The sequence below is a fragment of the Sinohyriopsis cumingii genome, chromosome 15 (assembly GCF_028554795.1).
Source record: "Sinohyriopsis cumingii isolate HCF-2022 chromosome 15, ASM2855479v2, whole genome shotgun sequence".
NCBI lineage: Eukaryota > Metazoa > Mollusca > Bivalvia > Unionida > Unionidae > Sinohyriopsis > Sinohyriopsis cumingii.
This window is the reverse complement of record NC_142975.1, coordinates 135,918,199-135,939,767: the sequence shown is the minus strand read 5'-3', so window position 1 is coordinate 135,939,767 and position 21,569 is coordinate 135,918,199. Positions and strand designations below refer to the sequence as shown.

Genomic DNA, 21,569 nt, shown 5'->3' with positions numbered 1-21,569 from the left:
TCCAAATATAAAAGAAGAGGTAAAAATGTTACAACACGCAGATGATTGCACCAATTTCATAAAGGACCCGAGCTCCTTTAAACACCTGATAAAAGAATTTGGAAAGTTTGGGAAAGCATCTAGGATTTCAAATTAACCATGAAAAAAACGAAATCCTTAAGATAGGTAACTGGCGGGGAAATCACTCTGGATTATCCCCACAATTAATCCGAGACAAAGTAAAAGCCCTAGGGGTTTATTTTGGACAAGGCGAGGAAATTAAAACTGTAAAAAATTAAAGAAAAAATCGAGAAAAATGTGAAAATCTGGGCTCTAACGCCAATATGCCTGATGGAACGAGCCCAAGTGGCCAAAAACTATATGTACACCCATATAAATTACTTTCTCAAATCTACAGAGATTAGTAATAACACGTTAAATAAAATTGATAATAGGAAAATAGATTATATCTGGGATTTTAAGACACGCTATGTCAATAAAGAAACTCTATATAGGGCCAGATAAAGGGGGGGGGGGGTAGCCATAACTAGTCCGATACTTTTAAAATGTTCGAATATTCTAAATAGGTTCAAAAAAATAGATGCAGAGCCAAAGGTACCGTGGGAAGGGATTTACATCTACTGGTTTGGGTTTAGTTTAAGAAACAGGCCAGATATATACAAAAACAACAGATTAATTAAACAATTGGAAGTACCACGGAAATTTAAAAGCATAAAAGATTTGTTAAATAAATATAGAGATAAGAAAGAATTGTGGGACCTAGATGCCAAATTATCATATAAAATGGATAAGAGAAGAGATCACAATGAAGATTAAAAGCAAAATTGAAGAAGAAAATATACACATTAATTGGAAAAGAGCATGGGGTCATTGGGTGAAACTAAGGTCCCTACAAATTCAAAGCCTCTGCTTCAAATACATGTACAAATGCGTGGTTGACAGGAGAGGTAGCAGTGAGACGGCACATGGTCAGAGTACCGCCAAAATGTCCACTGTGTAAAATAGGTCCTTTTAGCAAACTACACACGATGACGCAATGAGAAAAATCGAAAGGAAATAGGTTAAAAATCATACAAGAAATATGCAAACACGATAGATATAAGAAAAAAAAAACATTTTGTTTCTTGATGGAAACTTTACCAAAAATACTCTTTATATGATAACAAGCTACATCGCAGCAACAATGAGAGCATGTGGACAAATTATAACAATAGGGAGATAGTAAAAGGAGGTGAAGCTATGATTATATCCCGTCGAGATAATACCTTATAAAGGACAGAGCCGAGCCTCCTAAAGGTTTCTTCCCCCTTTGAGAGTCCCTTTTGTTTTTCTTCCAATTAACATCTCTTTCTCTCTGCACCACTTAGTAGCACAACAATAGAACGTCACTATACATATTAACTACATGGGAAAGTACAAGACGAGGAACTTCTGGGGCTATACCACATGTCGCTACGCAAAGTGGAAAGGCTCAGGAAAGAGTCTTGGAAATACTCCATGTAGTACATAAGCAGACCAAACACATATACAAAAATGCTAACACTATTATCCAAATCTCTAACTATATCTCTCTATCTAAAAATCCATACAGCTCCAACTGTATGGGGAACTATTCCACGCTATAAGTGGCAAGTAACAAAAATCTTTAGACTTTCTGGACAATATTAAATAAAAAAAGGGAGGTCTAGTTCGATCCAGGTAAAACACAGCTAAATAAAAAGAGTGTGGATCCTGACTTGAATACAACCTACCCAACTGCTTGCAATACTTTATAACGATGAAACGACACACATGAACACGCATTTAAAACAGTAGGATGTGTTTTTCTTTAAAAACTAGTGCACCGTTTCATCGGCAAAATTCAAAAACAGAAGCAAAATAACTAATTCAACAAAAAAAAAAAAAAAAAAGAAAGAAAGAAAAAGGGAAGAAAAAAAAATGGGCAAAACTTGGAATAGAAGGCTATCCCAACAAATATACCATATAGCATACAAACAATATAGCATCATACACAATAGCATACACGGGATGTAGGAGACCTCCAGCCAAGGTCAACTAGAAAATCAGGGATGAAATTTCGAAGACGGTGAATGAAACCGATTCGGAAAATCTAACCTGTAGAAAACACTAGGGCTAAAGAACAAATACCCCGACAAAATTACTCCAAAACAAATTTTGTTTGGAATCCTTATCTAAAGAATACAAACAACATATCAGGGGGTTAACACATATACATAAAACAACTTTATTATTTTGATTAAGTGGGGGGGGGGGCATCTGTCTGGTGCCCCCCCCCTCCCCCAAGCAAATCCGAATCTCGGCACGTTTTGGTATCCCCATCTTCGCTAGCCAATCTTGGCTTATCGAGCAGATATGTCTGTGCTTCGGGTCTGTGAATTTCATTGGATGCGGCGTTAACCCACCGCATCCAATCAAAATTACGTTGATCAAATTTGAACCCTGTTCCTACATGATTGAGACAAGGGGTGCACACAATTTGAATGCACTGATAAATAAACCATTTTCCAGTGCCAGTCCGTGTTTGCACAAATGCCATTCACTCAAATACACCTGTAATGGATTCTATCTGGTACATACTCATACTTTCAATGTTAAACTCATAAAGTATCCTTTTTAATTGGCATTATATACTAAGCGAGGCAACTCATGAAATCCAATAGATGTCACTAGTACAAAGCATCAATATATAAGTTCGATCCGCAAAGGTGCAGACAGGGTTATCATATCGGAACCTTTGCTAGCGAAGATGACGTATCAGCTCTAGCTCTCGACGTGAGAGAATAATCAGGAACGCAACAGCATGGTGTTTGACAAGCCTGGCGTCATGGAAGTGAAATTGCACCTCAACGGGCACCATCAGCCAACTGAGAAAATCTTTCTGGATCAGGCGACCAACAACGTGACCTGCGCATTCCGTCAGAGCTTGAATTTCATGGATAACGAACCAAAACATGGAGACTGGAGAGCGAATGCGAGTAGTCGAAGTCTCGCCCGTTCATACAATTAAAGCTCAAGATTATATACACGCTATGCCACACGAACGACACCTTCTGTTCCTCGCCGAGAGTCAGCTGGATATACTTGCCACATCGTGGCATTGTGTTGGATAATTTAAGGCTCGCTTCCTGGGCCAAGCACTTCCGAGCGGCATGCAACTTCAGCGTTTACTTTAATCTATCCGTCGAGCTCATGAGCGCTATGCAGAAAGAAGGCGGCATCATACCTTTCTCCATTCTCTTGCAATTGCCGACAAGGTTGATAGACAGAAAAAGGAGCAAACAAACAAAAACACCCTACCCCACCCAACCCCAAAAAACAAACAAACCAAATACAAAACCTGCTTCCTCCGCTGGGTCATTTTCACTTGTTGGACCTAAGAGGTAAATTGTTTATATTGCCAGTAATTCATGCATTGTCGACGAGCGCGATTATGTCCCCCTCGGCATGATTCATATATGTGTGTGTGTGTGTGATTTTGATTTTGAACGTAGTTTTAACATTTGTTCAGTCATATCGCTACGATGTCTGCAGGGTGGAAGTTTATAGTGATGTCTAGCACTGCCGCATCATGCCGCAGACCTGTAGCATGATGTCCCACCCAGTCACATTATCCACTAGGCCGACCAGTCCTAACACTAACCTCTTAGTGCTGAGCGCCAAGCGAGGCAACTGTTAGTACCATTTTTGTAAGTCTCTGGTATGATTCGGCCGGTAATCGAACCCACGACCTCCCGCATACGAGGAGGATGCTCTAACCACTAGGCCACCGAAGCGGTCTATATATTTATATATAATTTGTATTGTTTGTTGGCTGTTTCAATGATTATACGTTATGTATATCTGTATTTTGTAATTGACCTTTGTCAGAAGTCAAGAAAATGATGTAACCAGCCAGTGATATTTATTTTTGTATACAGCATAATACTTCTGTATGGCAATAGATTACATTTTTGGATCGTTAATAATGGAAGCGAACATGTTTGGTTCTACCTAAATGTAGGATATTAGCTTTTCACATGGAAATTCCTTAATTTGCTAACAAATTTGAATGTTTTAGGAAGGAAACTGGCCTGGCTCTATTATTGTGTATTAGCCTTTATATAATGATGTTTACTTGAAGAATTACAATTTCTTGTCTTAATATCCGAAGCGGAATCAGTCCTATTGTTGTGTTCAGTTTTGAATTTGGGTGGTTGAAATTACAAAGTGCTCAATATTACTCTTGGACTAAAACATTAATTTGGAATTATTTTAAGTTTAGACAATGTCATTTTGGATCATGTTATTGTGAATCATAAAAAAACCCTGCTAAAACATCATCAAATTCCAAGCCAATGGCACGTTGGAGACTACAGGCACATCACCAAATTCAATATCGGAATTTATTTGTAATGCCACTAGAATTCAATTGAAACATCATACATTTGGATTTGTAATACAACTTTTATGACTACTTGTGGTTTGATTAACAATACTGTAAGTTTTTTTTAAAAAAAAAACTTTTTTAAATGTTCACTTTGTATTCTATGGAAATAAATTATTTGTTAAATTTTACAGAAGTTGTTATCTTTTTGCTCTTTTCTGGTACTTAATTTAAGACCATAGTGTCGTAACAATTGTATATATTTGGAAATTCATTTATAGCACTTTCAGAAGCCGGTCAGTGTACTTTATACTACTTCAGGCTGATTTTTCGAACACATTTTGGTTAATCGCGTGTTTAGATCATGCAAAGTTTCCACAAGCACAATATCCAAATAAAATGAAGCCACGGTGCATGAAAGTAACATAGAGTTCTATCGTGAATGTTGCAAATGCAAACAATTTCACCTTACACCTTTCACTCTTTCATAAACTCATAACAAATATAGAGCGCCTCCATAAAGATCATCTAGGTATGTTATTGTGTAATTTACTCTCTCTCTCTCTCTCTCTCTCTCTCTCTCTCTCTCTCTCTCATATTTAGGTGTATCCAGTACACTCGCAGCTCAGTTTCCTAAACAATTCCATATGTTTAATTCTGCAGTTCATCTACAGTCATTACTTAATTACCTAAAATTAAATAATAATAATAATAATAATAATAATAATAATAATAACAATAACAGGGGCGGGTGGAGCGCTTTTATTTTTTTGAAACTAGGACAGGACACATTTGTTGCTTTTTTTTTAAATCTCATAATGTTTCTTTCAACTATTATAACGGATTTAATTCTTTTTTGTACAAATCAGAGAAAGAATATTTATTAAAAAGCATTTTGGAGGCCGGAGAATTGTTTCCCCCCTCCCGCTAATAAATTAAATGGTCGTTGTTTTATTTTGTTAATACACCAAAATGTAAAGTGTGGTTGTAATGACCTACTCTTTTTGCTAAACTGGATATGCCAAGTTTCTGGATTATTTTCTGTACAGGCGAAGCAGGCGAGAAAAGTCATTCAACAAAATTTCCTTACTGTTCATTCTTAGCACATATTGACACATTTTTGGGGGTATCCAGTCATTGCGTGAAAGATGAAACAAATCTTTGTTTCATTAAATATTTCGCTCTCGTTCTCATGTGAAATTGTATTCTTGTACTTGTCATTAGCTAACCTAAATCGGGAAAGAAGCAGGTTGTTGATATTTAGGAACTATATTCTATCTGACCTTTCTATTTATAAACATTCCTTATCAGCTGTCTTGGCCTTGCAGTATATGATAATTAATAATTTACATGTATATGACCGGGTACAGGAATGCAAAGCGATTTACATTTTTAATGTACATATACAAATCCTTAAGTCAATCACAATCACGCGATCTTGCATACACAAACACTACATATATAACTGTTTTGGACCGTAGCCAGTCAGCTGGCATAGTAAATTCATACACCGTGCTGTGTATCCAAGTAATTTTGGTTCCTGTAAAGTCAGAAACTCTCTTTTGGTTTAATCTTACATTTAAATATATGATGAAGTAACTTAAAAGTTTATAATTTAGTTTACACTTAGCTAATCGGGACCTATAAACGCGGTTAATTGTATTTTAACACTCAAACTATTTTGTAATGGGGAACGATAAAATCTAGCAGTACTTAACTGGCCCAAATTTCGCGCCACAAAGCGCGTGTCAAGAGCGGTGTTTTCTTAAGCAGCCATTGTTATTAGTTGTTTCAGATGGAATATAGAGGGGATAGAATAGAGAAATAACGGTACAAAAATGGGCTTGTCGTCCGAAGATGGAGACGAAAAGGTGGAACAGCGTTACGAAGAGCTGTGCCTTGACCTTAATATGGATAAAAATGCCAAAGAAGAGGCGTGGAATTCATACCAGAGAATAAGGACTAACTACACACTGGAGGCAAGGGCCATTTTTCAGCCATCTTTAATTTTGTTTGCATTGCTGAATTTGTATTTTCGCGATATAATTTCAGATGCTGTTTGTGACATAAGTATTAATTATTTAATCTCGCTTGTTTCAGGGAGACCAGATTCATTGGCTGTCATGTGCCCTATACGAGGCGTGTCGTAGATCCGTTGTGCCCACAGTGGGTAGGGGAACCGTGGAGGGCAACTGTGTATCATTGACCCGGCTTCTGCGCTCAGCCAAGTTTAGGTAACACATGCACTGCCACACGAGCGATCGAAATATAGTGAATTAACCAAAATTCGACTCGTCTTCTGTCTTATGGCACACGCGCAGTCTGTAGACAAACAGGAAATGGTAACGACCGACGTAAAAATGCAAAAAGGGGATTTTTTTTTTGTCGCAACAGGATTGGGGCATACCTGACATCAATGCCGACAAGAAAACTGTTGTGAACGTTGATAGTAGAACTATCATAAGTCACTTTTAACGCTATAATGGACAATCATTTTGGAGAATTTGATTACATGTACCTTTAAATGACGTTTATTTACTTTATTTCAAACCTTGCCCATCAAATTTCCATAGAAGTTTATTGTATGAATTCCTTGAGAAATGCTTGATGACAAATTAATGATTTTGTATGTCAACATTTGTAGATGCAGTCACCCAAGCAGGGTGATCCCATTTAAACCGGTTTCTGACACACGCTATGATGTAGTCTAGTACTAATATTAGTACCCTTACTCGTACCTCGTGGACAGGGTACTAACATGAGCATATACGTGTTAATGGAGCAAGCCGGGTGTGATTCACACCCGGCGTTCCTTTAGCCTAATAATAAAACTTTAAACATATTTCTTGCATGTAATCCAATAAATTGAGTAGTCCTCTTATTTAATACCGAAGTATTGAAAATCATTGTAGAAATAGTTGTAAAATCTCGTTTACCTTTTTTAGCTGATATTTTCGTTTAGATCGTCCACCATATTATTTCAAATAATGATTACTTCCGTTCTCAGCCTCGTTTGTTTGTGTGCCATATAAGGACATTGGTGCCTTTTTGGAAATGTAAACAAATCGTAGTAAAATTTTGGCGCCATTTGGGTCAGAAATTCTGCGCATTAAAAGTAAATACGGTTTACCGGCAACTTTGAAATTCCACCAAGAAGCGATTATTCGCACTTAATTGATAATTGTATAGCATAGAAAATCCAAAATATGGTCTGGCAAGACTTACGTAGAAAAGGGGTCACGGCGAGAGTCTCGCGTTATCTGTCATGGCGGACAGGATAAGGTTAGAGTAACCATGCCAATTTATTTTATCGCGTAAGGGCTTAATAAATTCAAAATAAGCCAAATTTCTTCCACGATATGATTATACTTATGTATTTGATTTCTACACTATTTGTTTTTCTGACTTTAGTGACAAATTTTTTTGCTCCATTACATGATATGGGATCAGTTCGTAGCCTCAACCACAACAAATCAAGTTGAGGCTACGACATCGTAGCTATGATGTAGTCCTACATGTAAGACCTGATGCTGATATTTATATTTTGGGCATCAGGGTCTTGCAGCCTAACTAACGACACTGTGTAGTGTGTTTTGATATCGATGAACATCATAATGAAAGACACATTTTCAGGAATATCTCACACAACTGGCAACTAACATAACAACGCTTTTCTACAAAGTAAAGTCATAATGTTTTAGTCAGACTTTACTTACTCTGATGTCTTGTCTCTAATAAATTCAAATTCTCACAAAAGAAATGGACCTGTTTTCAAGTTTCTTTGGCCAACATTTTAGTTGACTGGAAAGAGATGAAAGCCAGGAATGCTGAAATAGGGTTAAGTTGAAATATTCTTGAATGAAACGAATAAAAATATATTATGCTTATTGGAACTGTAAAGCAACATTTTGTTTCATTCAAGAAACATATCCACCACATGAACCTACTTAAACATACTTCGGCATACCTTGACTACCATTGCATTGCAACAAATTCAAACGTATGTTTACGGAATGTGAAAGTGCATCCATTTGCTAGTGTCATTCCACTAGGATAAAGACAGCGCAGTAAGTATATTAATTACACATAAATTAGTGGGAAAATGTCGATATAGGCTGCCAAGTGTGGGAGATGTTCCTTTGATTACACTATACAAGGTCGTTATTTGGATAGTAAGACGTAGCACCTTAACAAAACCATGTGCTATGTCTTACATGTAGGACTAGCTATGATGTAATGGGGAAAGCGCTAGTACCCTTACTTCTAGCATGTGGACAGGGTACTAACATGAGCTTATACATGTCAGTGGAGCAAGCCAGTGTGATTCACACCTGGCGCTCTTTTAGCCTAATATTGACAATTTGAACATATTCCTTGCATATAATCCAATAAATTGAGTGTACGTGTGTGTAAAGGATATAGCTCTAAACTTGAGGCATTATGGTAATTTGCGGAATTATCCGGCAGTTGCATAATAGGATGAACTACATCATGATGTTGTCTTTGGAAATCAACCTGCCCATAGTGTACTCAACATGGCACTGTGTTAGTGTGAAAAATCCGTTAGGCATGAAAGGCACAGAATGCCAGTGTTAGGGCCAATCTGGTCACATTCAGGCTGGAAATTATAAATCAGTGAATGAATTGACCAAGTTCTGTGCACTTTTTATCACATAAAAGATTTTGTAATTGACATCGATAGGGCAGTACAAAGGGGGGTATAGTCAGACTATACATTCATAAACAGACACGATGATATCGTTGTTTATAAACAGAGCCTGGGAAAACACCCAAGAGAAAAAGGCACGCAAGTACAATAAATTGGAAGTGATTAAGTAACTTCATATATATGTTATGAATAGTATGTTGTGTCATGTATTTCAAATTGTAGCTAATACCTATTTTTTCCATGCAGATATCTTCCTGTAAAAGACAAGCATTTCTGTCAATTCGGATTTATTTTGTCTTGTTTAAGTTTTGTATTTGCCTTTGAAAAAGACTCATTAAAGAGTTGAACGCGCTGAGGCTAATTAGATGTTAGTTTCGCACTTTTTGTTGTTAATTTATTGCATTTATCTTAATCCTTGACAGTCGTGATCCCTTGCTGGATCCAATGCACTTGAAAGGATTGTTATTCAACATATGATTTGTGTGTGTGTGTGTGTGTGTGTGTATATATATATATATATATATATATATATATATGAGAGTTATAAATTTGAAGAAAAAAATGTATGTTGCTTCGTTCATAGTTGAATGTCCATATAGATGAATGAAAATGTGCGTGACTTCTTTACCCAGTCCTGTGCCAGACTGCCATTGTTAAAGTCCATAGCGATTGATCATTTTCATTTGGAAATTTTGTTAAGACAAATACTGTGCAGATCACTCAGAGCTCACGATTGAATAAACTTTGTTAGAACTATATTTTGATTAAATTTTAAAACTTAAAAATTTTTTTAATTTTATATCAATAAATTTGCTTTCATGACCTGTGACTTTTACTATAGTGTTATCAGTGATAGAAGTAGACGCTCACAACAGTTTTCTTGTCAGCATTGATTTCACTCAGTGTTGACAAGGATAAAGATCAGTATTTTGGTCAGATCGGTATCTTTAGTCATGTTTATATCCTGTTTATTTATTTGTATACCTTTTGAAATTCAGCACCATTTAGAGGGTGTGGTCTGAATTTGTTGTGGACAATGTTCAACAGTAATGCATAAAGTTTACCCAGTTTGGGAGTATTTCTGTCAAAAATTGCAACTGACCAAACTGTACCTGCCTTGTGACAAAGTTTGTATCATCCTTTTGATTGAACATACCCAATGTTCACCTCCTTGCACTTGTTCAAAATATGCCTATCAACAATTCACACACAATGGGGTGGGGGGGGTAGGGGCAAAATTGTTGACCAGTATAGATGTGAGGGACCTTTAAAAGATTGAATGGGTTGTCTTCCGAGCTTGAGATTGAGAAGACAGTGAAAAGGGGTTACTGGTACTGTTTAATGGTTGAATAGTCATGTTATAACATTGGGAATAATTGTCAGTAAACAGCTTTTGAATAATTCTTTGCTTTTTGGTATAAATTACTTTTATTTTGAAGATAACCAATGTCTGAAAGAGAGAAAAATTCATTAAGAGTTTCAACACGTGTTGTACATGTATGCCTTGTGTATCTCGTGTATTACATTGCTGCATTTGCACACCAAAACAAGAATCCTTTTTTTTAAACACACTGTACATTTTTTCATAATAAAACTATTGATGTTTTAAATTGTTTTATGAGTGAAATATTAATGCTGTGATTTCATTGCAAGTAATAGTGAAATTTCTGCCCATTCTTGACTAAATCTTGATCATTTCAGGAATTTTAGTTGACTACAGACATTGGAACTCTCTTCTCCAGTAACATTTGCCTACTTGTCAGATTTGAACATGTCACAAAAGAAACGTTTTTTTTCTTCTTTTTTTTGTTGTATTTACCGTATATGCTTGGGCACCAAATTTGTTGGTACACCATAAATTCATTTTAAAAAAAATTTTGTGTGAACTTTATTCTGGGATACATCAGGTTTTTGTTCAAGGTGTAAGTTGTTGGACACCTTTTAAATCATTAGAATATTACATGTCCGAAATGCACTCCAACTGAAATTTCATTTTGAAAAATATAGAACTGTACTTGAGATAAAACTATAATCCGCTGCAGAATCTCCTCAACATCCCTTTACTGCACACATATGATCAATTCTTTTGTTGCATGAATATATTTTTAGTTTTCTCACACTGTGAAATTTTTTTGCTGGAGACGACAGATCTTCTGAAGTGGAAATTGCAAGAACTAAGTCAGATTTTTTAACAATCTGCATCAGTTGTGCCAATTCTCACTCCAGTCTTATTGTCGGTCCATCCAGGAATGAGACTGGGGTACATTAGAATTTCATCGATGTTAATGATCATATTGTTGGTGAAATCATCTGCTGTTCTTGCCTTCACAAATTAATCAAATGATTTTTATTTTTTCCAAATCTTTTTTTTTCTTCTTAGGTTTATCCCTTGATCCATCCCAGCACATATAGCTGATTGGACTATAGGGAGGCCTCCTCCTAATTTTATGGTTACCTAAAGGTGTTATTTTCTGTTTAATGACTCCCAAGCATATGCAAGATTTCAACTGATTGGCTGATAAAAAGACCAGCTAGTTTTCTGGACAGATGTTAAATAATATGTCAGCTAAAAGAAATGGTTAAATCCAGTGCTACAAGTATCGATTAAAATCGATCATCAGCTGGTTGAGCAAACCAGCAAGATAATCGATTGTCATACTCCGTAACCGATTGTGAGTAAAGGGGGACTATTTTTTAGGTACACACAAAACACAAAGGTTAGTAAAACTTGTGTAAATTGTAAGCTAAATAGGGCTTTCAGTCAACTAAAGTTGAATTATTTATTCCCTTTACAACTTACAAATATAAAACCATACCACATTCCATAGGTGCAAACTTTCATAATTATATATATATATATATATATATATATATATATATATATATATATATATATATATATTCCTAATTACATGATTAAGCTGTTAAATAGTTTTGTTCGTAAATTTATACAGATTTTGATGATTTGTTTCAGTTTCAATGTAAAATCCTTTTTGGAGTACTTGTAAATAATGAGAAACAAGAATACCTTGTCCTTCTGTACTTTAAATATAGACAAATCATACGAATGAAAGGATTTTGGATGATCGCAGCAGTATTTCAGTTACACAAGATTGCTTTCTTTTAACAAAGTTGATTAACAAATATACCACAAAAATGTAATATTTTTATTGGATTAAATTATGCATGCCAATGACAGATTACTCCTGTTCATTTATTAATGTTTTGAACTCATGAGTGAAGATATAACTGTATATCAAACAAAAATTAAAATTTGCTCTTAGTAACCAAATTTGATCAATTATTAGTTGGTTTAGTGGAACTGAATACCGATTACGAAATTCAGATCAAATCCCTTTTCTAGTTCAATCTAACGAAGAAAACTGCTTTCATTTCTTGTTTTGTTTCATTAAGTGGGGTGAATTTTCTTTCCAGCTTGATACAGTTTTTCAACAAGATGAAAAAATGGTCTGACATGGCAAACTTGCCACACGAGTTCAGGGATAAAGTGGATCGACTTGAGCGGAATTTTGCTGTTTCTACAGTGATATTCAAGAAATTTCAACCTATCTTTCTGGACATTTTTCGGAGTCCAGTGGATGAACCTCCACGACAACCGAGAAGTAGAAAACAGCGGTATGAATTCCAAATTACTCTACCGTTTGATGCAAGTTTTGCCTGTTTAAATTGTTAACATTGCTTGATTGAGACCATGTTTGACATATCCAGCAAGTTGCAAGGAAATGGATTTCATTTCTGGTCATTTTTTTAACCATGCTGTTGCTTCAGTTTTCAACAAATTATTGTAAAATGAAGAAATGTGAATCACCCCCAAAAATACATGTTTCTGGTTAGTCAACTAGCCCAGTTTTTTGCTGCTAACCCCAGCACATTCCCCCCCCCCCCCCCCCCCCCTGGGGTAAAATTTGTGTTTAAAAAATGAAATTGATGTGCATGAAATGGAGCTGATGTAGCTGAGAACTTGAAGTGATTAGTATTGTGTATGCTAATCATCATAAAGTGTGTGTGTGTGTTTAAAAAAAAGAACTACCTACCTAACATAATTTAAATTTAAAAAGTGCATAGGAAATGCATTCTTTTGCTTAATAACGCTTTTAGTACCCACATATTCTGCGCTGTGTGCTGGATATTTTGGGCATAGTATTCACTAAAGCGTCACAGCAATTAAAAATTATTCAAAAACATTTTTGTGTATGTCCTTTTGGGGTTGTGATGTATTTTTCTGGCCCTGTAGTTGTACAGAGGATTTTAACAGGTATAGCACTTTCTTTTCCTGGTTTGGTGATCTTGCATATTTGAAATTTCATTAGAGTATTATTAAAAAATGAACATCATAGCAGAGTCAAAATTAATAAGATGTATATTATGTCTTTGACAAAAGCAGCCATTGGTTTAGTGGCAATGACTGACTGGTGTTGTAGGGAAGGGTGTTTGGGACCAAAGTTGGCAATTGTACACTAACTCGAAGCAAATAAATTTTCTATAAAATTAGTAGTTTTCACAATTTCATTATATAGCTAGCAGTTCCATTTGTTGCCAGTCTGCAAGTAAATATAAAATCAGGTTTGTTCCATTTGCTTTTTATAGCAGTAGTTTCAACCCATGATGCTTTACAACCTACTGTTATGCAATGCACGGGTGCCGATCTGATTTAATGTTGCCAGACTCAAAGCCCTTTTGGGTATGTGATTAAGGTGATTAAGATAATCCATGATAATTACTCCCACACTTAGTCGTCTTTTTCTCCTGTCTTTGCTCAGCTGCATGTGCATGATCTTTTATGCAGGTTTTCTCTGTGTACTGACATGGTCACGTGATCAGCTAGGTCAGATAACTCAGAAAAAACGATAATGACTTCTGCACAATAACTCTGGTCCATCATATATTGTTCTCACACTTTGTGGATTGCTTGCAATAAATATAATAATTTTAGTCCAATGTATGTATGCTTTCACTTCCCACATTGATTTCCAGTAATGATTGCTTTATCCATTGATTATGAAAAACATTGTGATTTAAATATGCTGCAAGCTTAGACTGGAAATTATCCTACTGACTGGCAAAAGTTGTCTGCAGTAAAATTGCCAACTGCAATATTCTGTCACCAATTTTCAAAAAATGTCACCATTTTCATGATACAGTTCTATTTGTTCATCTAGACATCCTTGTGACCAAGGTAATGTTGTTGACATAAGCCAATGTTTAAATAAGGGAAAGGGGGCTGAAAATAAATTAAAATTTCGCATACAATTTAAATTTTTAAGAGGTGACCTGTTGTTAATGACTAGGATTTATACAGGGAAAAAAATGGAAATTTTGATTAATGAAAGCTAGTTCGAAATACTCTTGTATATTGACAATGTTCATTGGTGTGGTACACCCCCCCCACTATGTGTTAAATAATGTTCATTATTGGATGCCTTATTTATCAAGGCATCATTGAAAGAACATACCTCAAAATGTCCAATAAAGTGTCACTGGGTACAGTTTTCCTTCCTGATTGTAAGTGGCCGACACTGGGTTGTTGTAGAAAAAGGGGTAATGGATCCTTTTCCTTGAGGTGGTGACATCCTGTCAATGGAATGGATGGTGCCAAACTTCTAGTCTGAGCAAAGAGAGAATAACATGGACTTTTATCATTAGGCCAGTCATGACCCTCTTTGCATAAACCTTTGATTCTGATATATTTTCCAGTTCTTTCTGAAATAATGCAGGGTTGCATCTAAAACACGCGATCGTGCAATCTCCCCATGCGAAGATTTCCCGCAAGATTTTTAATCCTATGCAGGCAAAATAGAGCAAAAAATAATTCTGCACATTTTTGTGTGAAAAATGTTTTTATTTTATTTTTTTGATGTAAAATTCCTGGTTGTCGCTTTTGGCAAATATTTTGTACTTGTATAGTTATATTCAATACATCACATATTTCTGTGTGTCATGTGCTCAGATCTGATTGGTTAATAAGAAAGGTCAGAAGAGCACATTTAATACAGAGGCTGGCTTGGCGGGATGTGTTAAATGGCAAAATCAGTTAAAACTTTTTCATTATTTTAGCAGTAACATTTCTTATAACAGTCAGGGTGCATAAGTTTCTGTCAGTAGGCACAATGACAGTGAACAAACACTTACTCGGGCTAATCCCGTATCGGAGGATGCTAGTGATGTGCTTCAAGATGGTGGCAATGAAACTAAAGGTCCATCTAACGCCAAGAAAAAAGGTACTCTTTCAATTCAGACTGGAAATGAAATCAACCATGGCTGGAAATGAATGAATAAAATGAGATGCTTTGCAGATGGTGTGTAACAACTGGCAAAAAAAAAATTGTCACACCTGGAAATGCTAATTTTAGGACATCAACCCTTGACAGACATGCTGAATTAGCAGCTCACAAACAGGCGATTCAGGATTTTAAACTAAGTGAATATCTTAAAACTACATGCATGGCAGCTATCAGCAAGAAGTCTCAATAAATTATTCATGCTATGTCAGTTGCCTGTTACTTGGCGAAGGAGAATATTGCGTCTCTGAAATATGGTTCACTGTTGGATTTTGTTGACTTTCTGGGTGTTAGCAACATGAGAGTAGGAGGAAACACAACATTTTCATCAAGGGCTTCTGTAGAGATATTTCGGGTAAGTTCTTTTATTTTATTTACATTTTTTCTATTGAAATTTAGATGGAATAAATCGTGTATCCTAACAAGCAACCAAAACATGATCACTTAGGTTCTGATCAGTGCATATCCTGAGGAATCCCTTTGTTACTAAAAATAGCACCAAGCCTGTCGTGATTAGCCAATGAAATTGCATTTGGTAGCTAGTCGTCATAAATTCCTGTCAATGTTCAATGTGGATAATGTTATTCTTTCCTGTCTAGACAGGTCACATTTTAGTATCACCGTAATTTCCAGACCATGTAAGGAGTTGCTATTGACATTGTGATACTGTACATTAGTCAGACAGATCCCACGGTTTGAAACTTATTTAATGCTTTTGTTAATAAGCTATTATTATTTGCTCTGATGATCATTGCAGCAAATGACATTGACCCTGATCTGCTTATATCACAACTGTGCATATGTAGGGACCCATCAATGATATATATAATACCAAAGTTTTTTGTTTTTAAATCGTCGTATACAGACAGGCATATCACTTTCTGTGGTGTTTCCCTTTACCCCCATTTTTTGTACCAAAGTTTGTTTTTTACTTAGTCTTGACTCCCAGTTTTGACACCAAGGTGGTTTTTGACTGTCTTGCACTCCTACGAGATACACTGCAAGTTCCTTCATTACTATAATTAAATGACTTTAATTAAGAGAGAGAGAAGACTGTAGTGCCATATTATTTTACCATTTAAACACCTTGATGGGATTTCTTAAAACGACAGTATTATCACAAGGCAACCTCCTTAGACACTCCATGCACTTAGGTTAACGTTTTTGCACAGTTTGCATCAGATTTTGGTAAGTTTACTTTGTTTAAAAAAAAATTGTTTAACATTAATCAAATACTTTAATAAAATAATAATAATAATGATAATAAAATACATTTATACTTTGATTTTTTTTCTTTCCAGGATTGCATAGCAACAGTGATACAATCTGAGTTAATGCAGAAAGTATAATGTAGTCCATTCATTAGCATCTCAATTGATGAGAGTACACACATGTCAAATACCAAGAAGCTGGTCATTTATGCCAAAATCAATGAACCAACCATGTTTGTTTCTACAACTCATTTTCTTGGTAATGTGTCAATGGAAGGCCAATCACATACTGCTGAAGTTCTTTTCAAAGGAGTTGTCCAGTTCTTGGAAAAGGAGATTCTTCTTCAAAAAGTTGATGGTTTCGGCAGTGATGGGGCATCAGTGATAACAGGTTGCAAAAGTGGTGTAGTAACACAGTTCAAGGAGAAATGCCTCACTTGATCAACATTCATTGTATGGCTCATAGATTGAATTTGTGTATCTCACATGCATCAGAAAAACATTCCGTACCTCAATGAAACCTTTCAAGGCACAGTTAAAGACCTGTACTATTTTTTTTAAATAAATCTGCCAACAGAACAGCTTAATGGAAGGAAATCCAGAACATTCTGGATGTCCTCAACTGACAGTCAGGGAGGTGTGTGAAATAAGATGGCTGGCATTTTATGATGCACCATATTCTCAGCAGACTCATGATGATTTCAACTGAAGGACCTCCTCTGAGGTCTAACAAGGCATTGGTAGAGTGGAGGATGAGGAAGGACATGAGGCTAATTAGGAAATAGTGATTATATTTACAGAATAATGCAGTCACAATTACAGTCAGTCTGAATGCAGATTGTTATAGAAACTGTATATATACTTTCCCTAATTCATTTTGAGGCTTGGACTTCACCTTAAAAATTACTTTTTGTCATTCATGAAAGGAAAATATGTGATCTTCTGATCTTTCTTAGTATGGATTTGTAATCACCATATTTATCATATATGTTGGGACACCATAAATTAATTTTAAAATTAATTTTTTTGTGCACTGCATGTTCTGGGACACATCATTTTTTTTTATCATAAGTTGTGGGACACCATTTAAATCATCAGAAAATTACATGTCGGAAATTGCACTCCAACTGAAATTTTATTTTAAAAAATATAAAACTATACTTGACATAAAACTCTTAAATCCACTGCAGCAGCATCTCATCAACACAATCCTTCACCTGCACACGTACGATCTATTCTTTTGGTACATGAATATATTTTCAGCTTTCTCATACCATGAAAAAGTGTTAGAGACAACACACCACCTGAAGCGGAAACTGCAAGGACAAAAGTCATATGTTTTCAAATCTGCACTAGTCTTGCTAATTCTCACACTTTTGACGCCCATCTTATAGTCAGTCCATCCAGGAATGCGATCAAAGTACACTAGAGTTTAATCCATGTTAATGATCATATTGTTGGCGAAATGATCTATTCATCACGTGATTTTATTTTGCTCCAAATCTTCTGGATGATGCTGGGTCATCGATGTTCGTGCATGAAGCATTATATTGTAAACTTAAAAAACTGTTCCATTGTTTCACTTTATTTTAAAAAATGTCGTGAATACTGGTGAAAAGAAACCAAAGTTAGCTTCCATATCTCGGCCGTCTTTGTTTATTCGAAGCTAAAATGTAAAAAATCGGCACACTTAAAAGAATCCAAGCCGGCTTCTGAGGTCAGCTTGCTTTGCAATAAAATAACCTTTGTATTGATATCCTTTAAAAAAAATTCGGCTTCCGAGCCCAAAGTCGGCTTCCAACGTAGGCTTGCTTTGTGATAAAAATAACCTTTGTCTTTGATGTCCTGTTGGTTAAGTTCAAAGAAGTTTACTGGTGGCTGCCAGCTGTGTTTATTTACCACCAGGGCTTCTATGTGCTTGGCATTTTTTGTAGTAATTATTACAAAGGTGCACTGATGTCGGCGGATAAATAGTAATGATACTTTTGTAACCTGCGCCGGTGAAAAGATTGTCACTTGCACTCAAGTGAATGTGTTTTTAAATAATGATTTTATTTGCGTGATACTGTCATACAGTAGACCTGGATATAAATTATTCTTGGCTATTTTGAACCTAACACCATGCCATGCGTGAATGGCAGTTGTCTTCAATATATCGGTTGATTATTTCCCTCTCGTTTGCGAATTCATCGACATCTGTGCACAAAGCACATTATTGCGTCAAAATTTGTTCGATTGTTTCAATTTATTTTCAAAATTCCCGTGAATATAATTGAAAAAGAACCCGAGTTTGCTTCCATATCTCGGCCGTCTTTGTATATTAAACAAACAAACAAAAAAAAAATTGGCTCCCTTCACAAAATCCAGTCAGCTTACGATGTTGGCTTGCTTTGCAATAAAATAACCTTTGTATTGATATCCTTTACCAAAAGGAAAAAGTATCCAAAGTCGGCTTCTGAGATCGGCTTGCTTTGTAATAAAAATCACCTTTTGTCTTTGATGTCCTGTCGGTAGGTTCAAAGAAGGAGTTAACTGATTGCTGTCAGTCGTGTTTATTCACCACCAGGGCTTCTATGTGCTATGTGTTTGGCATCTGTGGTTACAATTAATACAAAGGATCATTGACGTCTGTGGGTAAATAGTAAGGATAATTTTGTAACCCGAGCTGGTGAAAAGATTGTCACTTGCACTCGAGTGAATGTGTTTTCAAATGATCATTTTTATTTGCGACATACTGTCATACAGTAGACCTGGATATAATTCAATCTTGATTATTTTGCACCCAACACCGTGCCATGCGTGAATGGCGTCTTCAAGATATCGGTTGACTATTTCCCTCTTGGTTGCGATTTTGTTGGCTCCAGTTTTCAGTCAGATAACATGTTCAAACTTTGGAGCACAACCACACACAATTGCTTCTCAGTGTTCATGTGAACAATGTGGTGTGTGGTATCGGACATAATTGATACACGCTACAGTATGGAATCCTACGCTTACGGATTTCGTGGAAATATTTTAGTCTTAAATGCTCGTGTTGAAAAAAGGAATAAATGATAACAACACAAGGTTAGTTTCTTTCTTTTTATTATCAATTCAACGTTTTATTTATCTATTTTATTGCAACGTGCAGTGGGGTGGGGGGAAGCACAAATGCAATACAATTTTATTTCGTTTCTTAAGTCTTGGGACATATGACCAAAGTGAAAAAATGTTTCACCATAAGTTCTGGGACAGAAGAAAAAAAAATAATTATTTTATCGTGTCCCAACATATGCGGTAAATACGGCAATCAGAATTGAGCATGTGACACACGGGAAGTACATGACACTATTTTTTTTAAAGATTGGTCAGAGGAGTGACACTATTTGCAGTCTATGGTTTAATTATTTAATGGTTTGCGTATAGATAGAATATGGTTATTAGAAAACGTAAGACTGATTTCAGTTTTAAGTGTTGTACTACAAGATATGTAAGACATGATATGCATTTATTATACTTGCTTTTGCTCTTTTTGAATATATTTTTTTACACCATACTGGAGGGTTGCCTCCCCCCTTTTTTTCTCTCCCCCAGATTCACCACCATTTTGTACTGCACCAAAAAGAACAGCACATTGCACAGTAGCTCCTAAAGCTGAGGTAACTGTAGCCTAAATCGGGGAAAAGTGTGTACAAATGTATTGTAAATATCAGTTATTCAGCGAACACAAGGAAATTACAGCTCAAGTAATTAACATCTTGTTTTACTGGTCTTCAAAATTTCCCTATTTTACAGTGGAATGCATGTTGAGTATTAATGTTTTTAAAATGTTCAAACTGCTGACATACATTTTAATGACAGACATATGATCCAATCACTATGAAAAATGAAACGTTGCTTTTATTTAAGTTTGTTGCTGACTACCTTCAATCAAAGGTCTTCGGCTGCTTTGATGTAGGTGCATGTGTTATGGAAGGTGTCACGAAAAGCCCTGTTTGAAGGACCAAACTAACTATAGTTGTTCCCTTTCTGCCTTCAGAGGTGGTTGATTGTAGCTAGTCAGGTACCATGATTGTGTTTTATTACAGCACATAATACTAAGGCCAGACATCATCATCAGCGGACTATGATATAACAGTGCACTATTAGGGTGGGTTGTCAACATGAACAAAAGATTGTTTATGTAAAATTAGATTCCAGTGCATCTTACAGTCAAGTTTGCGGCTTCCCGTCATGGTGCCTTTGAATTTCTCCACTCCAACCCAAGACTATATACAATTTTTATCAGCCAAATATGTTGTTGCCAAAATAAACACCAGATGGCATTTTTTCTCACCAATAAGGGAAAAAATCGCAATTTGCAATATTGGTGAAGCAGAGTGCGATCCCTGGACTTGCGTTTGTAATCAAGTGTTCGAGATGCCCTTTTTTTCTCTCATTTCATCTTAAATTAATTTTTCTTAGGTCCGAAGTGTATAGTTTCATTTAAATTTGTTGTAATCTCAGCCATTTGTTCTTTCTCAGTCTCTATGAAAGTAATCCAATTTGTACAAGTGGTCTTTCCACAAGGCATTTCTTGTTCAGGGATGTTGGTCTTGGCCATTTCTCACATTTGCATGGAATCAATCAGCTTGTAGGATAACTGCCACAGTTAATTGAATATGTATATGTGTACAATTTATAAAACTTTTCATTAAAAAAAAAACTATGGTCCGTACTTTTTAAATTGCCAAGTTTGACATTGATTATCTACATGAACCCAAGGATGGGTCAGAAAATTGTTTGTATAAGGACTACAGTTCCCATGAGTTTTGTGGAATTTTACTTATTTTCTCCATATTAGCATTTAAAGAACTTCAGCTGCTTGTTTTTTCTAAATATGCTAGTCAGAGAAATCTCAGGAGTCATTACCAGTTTGTGCAAAATCACCTTAAAATTGGCAACATTTAACTGACATGTTAAAATACAAACATTTATTTCCTTGTCTTGCGTTAGATAGTTAAACTTAACATTGTGATGTCTATGAC

General features: G+C 35.7%; 1 protein-coding gene across 2 annotated transcripts in view; it reads left to right on the top strand.

Moving 5' to 3' along the window:
- Positions 1–6,113: 6,113 nt before the first annotated feature.
- LOC149782846 (retinoblastoma-like protein 1) overlaps positions 6,114–21,569 on the top strand; it is a 170,252-nt gene continuing 154,796 nt past the window's right edge. For both annotated transcript variants that reach the window (XM_089934375.1, XM_089934374.1), the window contains exons 1-3: positions 6,114–6,363; positions 6,485–6,618; positions 12,489–12,689. In XM_089934375.1, coding sequence (XP_089790501.1) covers positions 6,223–6,363; positions 6,485–6,618; positions 12,489–12,689 — 476 coding nt within the window. In that variant the 5' untranslated portion in view covers positions 6,114–6,222. The remainder of the gene's footprint in view (positions 6,364–6,484; positions 6,619–12,488; positions 12,690–21,569) is intronic.